The sequence below is a fragment of the Nicotiana attenuata genome, unplaced genomic scaffold, assembly GCF_001879085.1.
Source record: "Nicotiana attenuata strain UT unplaced genomic scaffold, NIATTr2, whole genome shotgun sequence".
NCBI classification, from domain to species: domain Eukaryota; kingdom Viridiplantae; phylum Streptophyta; class Magnoliopsida; order Solanales; family Solanaceae; genus Nicotiana; species Nicotiana attenuata.
The window spans coordinates 138,119-142,732 of NW_017671945.1; the positions used below are offsets into that span (position 1 = coordinate 138,119).

Below are 4,614 nucleotides of genomic sequence, written 5' to 3' on the forward strand. Positions count from 1 at the left end.
CAGGAACTTGGGCTAAGTTTGTTGGGTAATAGTCTGTCTAGGTCACTTTGAGGTTGCACATTAGTATTGCTCATTATCTGAAGTATCTGATTGCTACATCAATGTATTTAGACTTTGTCCTTGCCTAATTGCCTTAGACCTTCTGAACCTGGACTTCCTTGTGCCTTAGACATTGGATAAATAATGTTGAGTGCTTTAAGAACAAGGTTCAATGCAAGAATTGAGCAGTGATTATGATACCCTATAAAGATTATATGTGATAGGGCAATTAAAGACATCCTAACAGACTGATATACTTCAGTCTGTTCCAACATGACTTGGTGGCAGGGGCAGAGCTAGAGTGCCGGAGGTAGTTCGGCCGAACCCAATAGCTTTAATTCGAACTTTGTATTTATTTTAAAAAATTTATTAAACATATATAAATTATTAATGTAGAACTCAATAACTTAACACGACTAGAATTCCGACTACATAAGTTTGAAATCCTAGTCGTGGCTCTGCTTGGTGGCTCTTGTCATTAATTTTCATTGTTCAATTCTTTGATAACACAAAAAAATCCACTCTTTAAAAGAACAAATGAATCCAATTACACTCTTACTATTTCTGTAAGAACTAGTCATTCCACATGGGTCACAAGTAAAGAAGGTATACATATAAAAAGTGGTTCCAAATATCAGGAACTCCAGGGAGGCACCAATGAGTACAATCTGCATAACTACTTGGACTTGCCAATTGTTCTTCGGTCAGAGGATCCCAGTGCTTTCTATATATGGATGGATGTGCTTCTTTTCTATACTCAGAAAGTTGAGTAATGTTGAGCAAATCTGCTTTAACACCACTTTTCTCATTCAGCTTCTTTATGGCTGCTTCTACCAATCTCATCATTCCCGGATCTGATTCTGATCCCCAATATTCTGCATTAGAAATTGGCTGTGTTTCATTGTAACAATTCTCACCTTCTGCCTTCCCCCATTCCTCTCCCCTGCCATTATATATTTCAGACATATTTTCATATCATTACTACTACTATTCAGTTTCTGTAACTTGACTATGTTTCTAAATCGAACGTGGAAATACTTTTCCGAAAATTTATACCTGCTGTGCGTGGGCGACATGCTAACAAAGAAAACTCTAGTTTTGGTGCGGTTGACATGAGAATCCAACCAATCTGCCCATGTCTTAAGCCCCAACTCGTACGTACGCAGCATCCCCAATTGTTCATACTTTGCATCTGTACTTCCAAAGGATCCCCACCTGAAATTACACAAATCGCAGTCATATTTAAAGGTCATCTTATGCCTAGAATCTTGAGTACACTTTCTTATGAGTGGTTAAAGGTAGCAAAGATATGTACTCACAGAATAGTCAAATCCAGTCGCCACCATAAATAGGAATTATAGACAAGAACATCAGCATCTTCCCAAAATCTAGCATGTTTCTCTATTGAATTGACTCTCAAAACGCGATTTTTAACACGATGATGCCACGCATCGTCGCAATTGGATTCAACCAACAATGGTGCCCAGTAGAAATCAATGGTAGCATTATATTCCTTCACCAATGTTTGAAACAAGATCTAAGCCAACTGCAGTCAAACTTCAAATTTAGGGAAAAAGCAAGGTGAAACTCACAATAGCTTTTAAGGTGACCAAAGAACCATTATAGTGAACATGTTTGAGATGAGTATGGATTGATGACTCTAGCATGCACACCATTGAAACCCACTGATTCCTATTGACTGAATCTCCCACATACACAAGCCTTTTGTTCCTTAACTTCTCCAACATTGCTGTGGCATTAAATCTTTGCAAAATCAAGAATTACATTCCAAAACCGTAAGAACCCAAAGGAGGAAAGTTAGAAGAAAAGCAGAAAAAGATACTACCTTGGAAGGTCACAATCATGGGGTTGCCATTTCCAGTAGAGATAGTTTAGGTCTTCTCTCCCATAACTTTCACAAGCCATTCCATCATCCAAGAACGAAATGAATGAACAATTGGACCCATTATAGAAAGGGCGAGATTGGTTATCAAATACCCATTTGCCTGAAAAGAAATTGCAGCTGGATAATGAGCTTAACTCTGGCTTTTTTCGAATTTCCTGCTTAATCTCTCTGGACATGAACAAAGTTGTGATAACTAGAACCGCAGTGATAGTTGTTACCAACAGCTGAAAGCTCAGCTGAATGCCCATTAACTTGTTATTCAAACTACTGCATAATATTGGTCTTCCATTCATTTTTCTGTTTCAAATATTGCTGGAGTCGAAATTGGTGAACTTTTAAGAAAGGAATTATTAGCCCGATTGGGTCAGACTCCAACAACTCATTCTATGGTAGATCAAGTTGCGCCCTGCTGGCTCTGTGATGATTTTTGTCACTACACTAAATAAATGTGCTTACTCCTCCATTAAGGTTTTTGCACACACCATAAAATAACGTAGTAATAGCTTAATAATAAAAGTAACTCTTTATATTTCCTTAATGTTTCATATAATTAATATTTAACTAATTGAAATAGTAAAGATTAATCAGAAAAAAAAAACTTCCTTTCATCAAATATTTTAAAATACCTTACATTTTTAAATAATTAGTAGTAATATTTAGAACATGAGTTATACGTACTTATATTAATACTGCTAGTTAATTAAAGTGAATTTGAAGCATGTGCAAGTTTGAAGCCAGACAAAATCTTTCGAATTTTTTAAGTGAAATTACCTGTCAATCTGGATATATGTGTCTCTTATTAATGACGACTGTCGCCAACAATAAATAACACGTCAGAATGGCAACCATACTGGTATGATCGATTTGGGAATTATTGAACTTAAAAAATATTTATGCTTACTCCTATTTAATGAAAAGTTGACTGCCTTTTGGAAAAATATGGGACCACAACTTAAAGTTTTGAACGAATAGACACTTTAACCCTCTAGGTTGGCTAAAGTTCTAAATGCGCCACATTAAACTTGTGAAGAAATTTCAAATAAGCATTGCTTCACTCAAGCCCTTCTGTCTGTCAGCAAATAAATGTTTTATTATTTAGCTTTGTCCTAATCTTTAGGAGAGTAGTTTATCATGAGTTGTCACCTAGTATTTAGGAGTAAGTAGGGTGAATAGTTCTAGATTTCTTTCGTAAGTTTGTGGGGTCTTTTGCCTATAAAAATCTGCAGTAGTAGAGATCTAAGAGGAGCAGCAGAAAAATAAATTTCTTTTATCTCAACTTGTTGACTTTTATACTCTGCTTTTTTTTTTTTTTTGGTAATGAAGACATTTATTCTGCCCTGTTTAAAAGTTATTACAAGATGAAACTATTCTAGGACACAAGGTTCCTAGCTTGTCCAGTTCAAAAGTAGAAACAACAAAAGGGGGCGGGGTGAAGTACAACATAGGATTTCCAAAAACGTTCGAGTTGCTTCCATGCTTGGCCAAATGATTGTCGACGCCCCCTTTTTTTAAAGCGAAATCGGGTTTACGACATTTGGGAAGACAACTCTATTCCCGTTTGGGAATTGGGTTTTTGGATTGAAGAGTCGCCACCTAATGATTAAGTGCATTAGGACACTAAGGGTTTTTGAATTTGAAAACCAGAGTTCGGGTAAGGGCTAGAAATTATCTCGAGGGGAAGGTGTTAGGCACCCCTCAAGATCCACTAGTGTGGTTCCCGGCCATGCTATGTTGTGACTTTACAAATAATCAATCAAGGCTCAAATAAGGACTTGCAATTAAATTGAAACTTGTGTAAGTAAGTAGAAAGAGAGCAGAGATTTGAAAGGTCTAAACAATTCTAAAGAGAGCAAACAAAGACAAACAAAGGAAAAGGGATCCTTGGTTTATGATTAATATGGATCACTTCAATGCAATACCCAGCAATCACTTCTCAAAGAGGGGTCGCACGTGATATTAGCGCATCGGTCATCATCTCCATATTCTACCCTTCCCACCCCGTATAGGTTATTTAAACGTGTGGATTGGTCACGAATGCTTATTGCGTGCTATTACCCGTCCCGTCCTATAAGTCCTAGAGGGTATTTAGGACCACTATTCCTACAAGGTGAGGACTAGGCTGAACCCTTAGGTTTAAAGGATAAAATGCTAGGCGACATACATAACAAGTAGGACTGCACATAAAGGAACCATACAAAGGCAAATAAGAGGCTCACAGATCCCTACAGATAAGCATGTAATTAGCACATCTCAAACACATTTAAGGTCTTAAAAGAACGTGAGTTTAAAGATAAGTTTCAGCAGAAGGTTTAACCACAACTGAGTGATCCTAAGAGCGTTTGACATGCAAAAACACAACTAAGAAAACAGTTGAGTAAGTAAAGGTGAGGGAACTGTTAAAACATCATTTGGAAAAAAGTAGAGATTTGAAAATACAATAGTTTAAGTAAACAAGTATCAAAATAACGTGATCATGGGCGGAAAGGTACCAGTAATTTAAAAAGCTTAATGGAGCAAGAATCAGGAAATTAGTGAGAGCATATAAATACGAAACAGGTTTCCAGATAAAGAGATTTTCAGTAAAAGAGTGGACTTCAGAGAGGCGGATAAAAGAGTTGGGAAAGTTAAAAGGTTGAGTAGCTTGAAACTAATAAACAAAATCAATCATC

General features: G+C 36.7%; 1 protein-coding gene across 1 annotated transcript; it reads right to left on the reverse strand.

Annotated features, from left to right (window-relative positions):
• Positions 1–543: 543 nt before the first annotated feature.
• On the reverse strand, positions 544–2,396 carry LOC109210986 (protein trichome birefringence-like 34). The gene is made up of 5 exons (XM_019374469.1): positions 1,886–2,396; positions 1,632–1,803; positions 1,359–1,552; positions 1,096–1,254; positions 544–982 (listed from the first exon to the last, which is right to left on the reverse strand). The coding sequence occupies exons 1-5, from the start codon at positions 2,236–2,238 to the stop codon at positions 631–633; spliced, it is 1,230 nt and encodes a 409-aa protein (XP_019230014.1). The 5' UTR covers positions 2,239–2,396; the 3' UTR covers positions 544–630.
• Between the last annotated feature and the right edge of the window lie 2,218 nt (positions 2,397–4,614).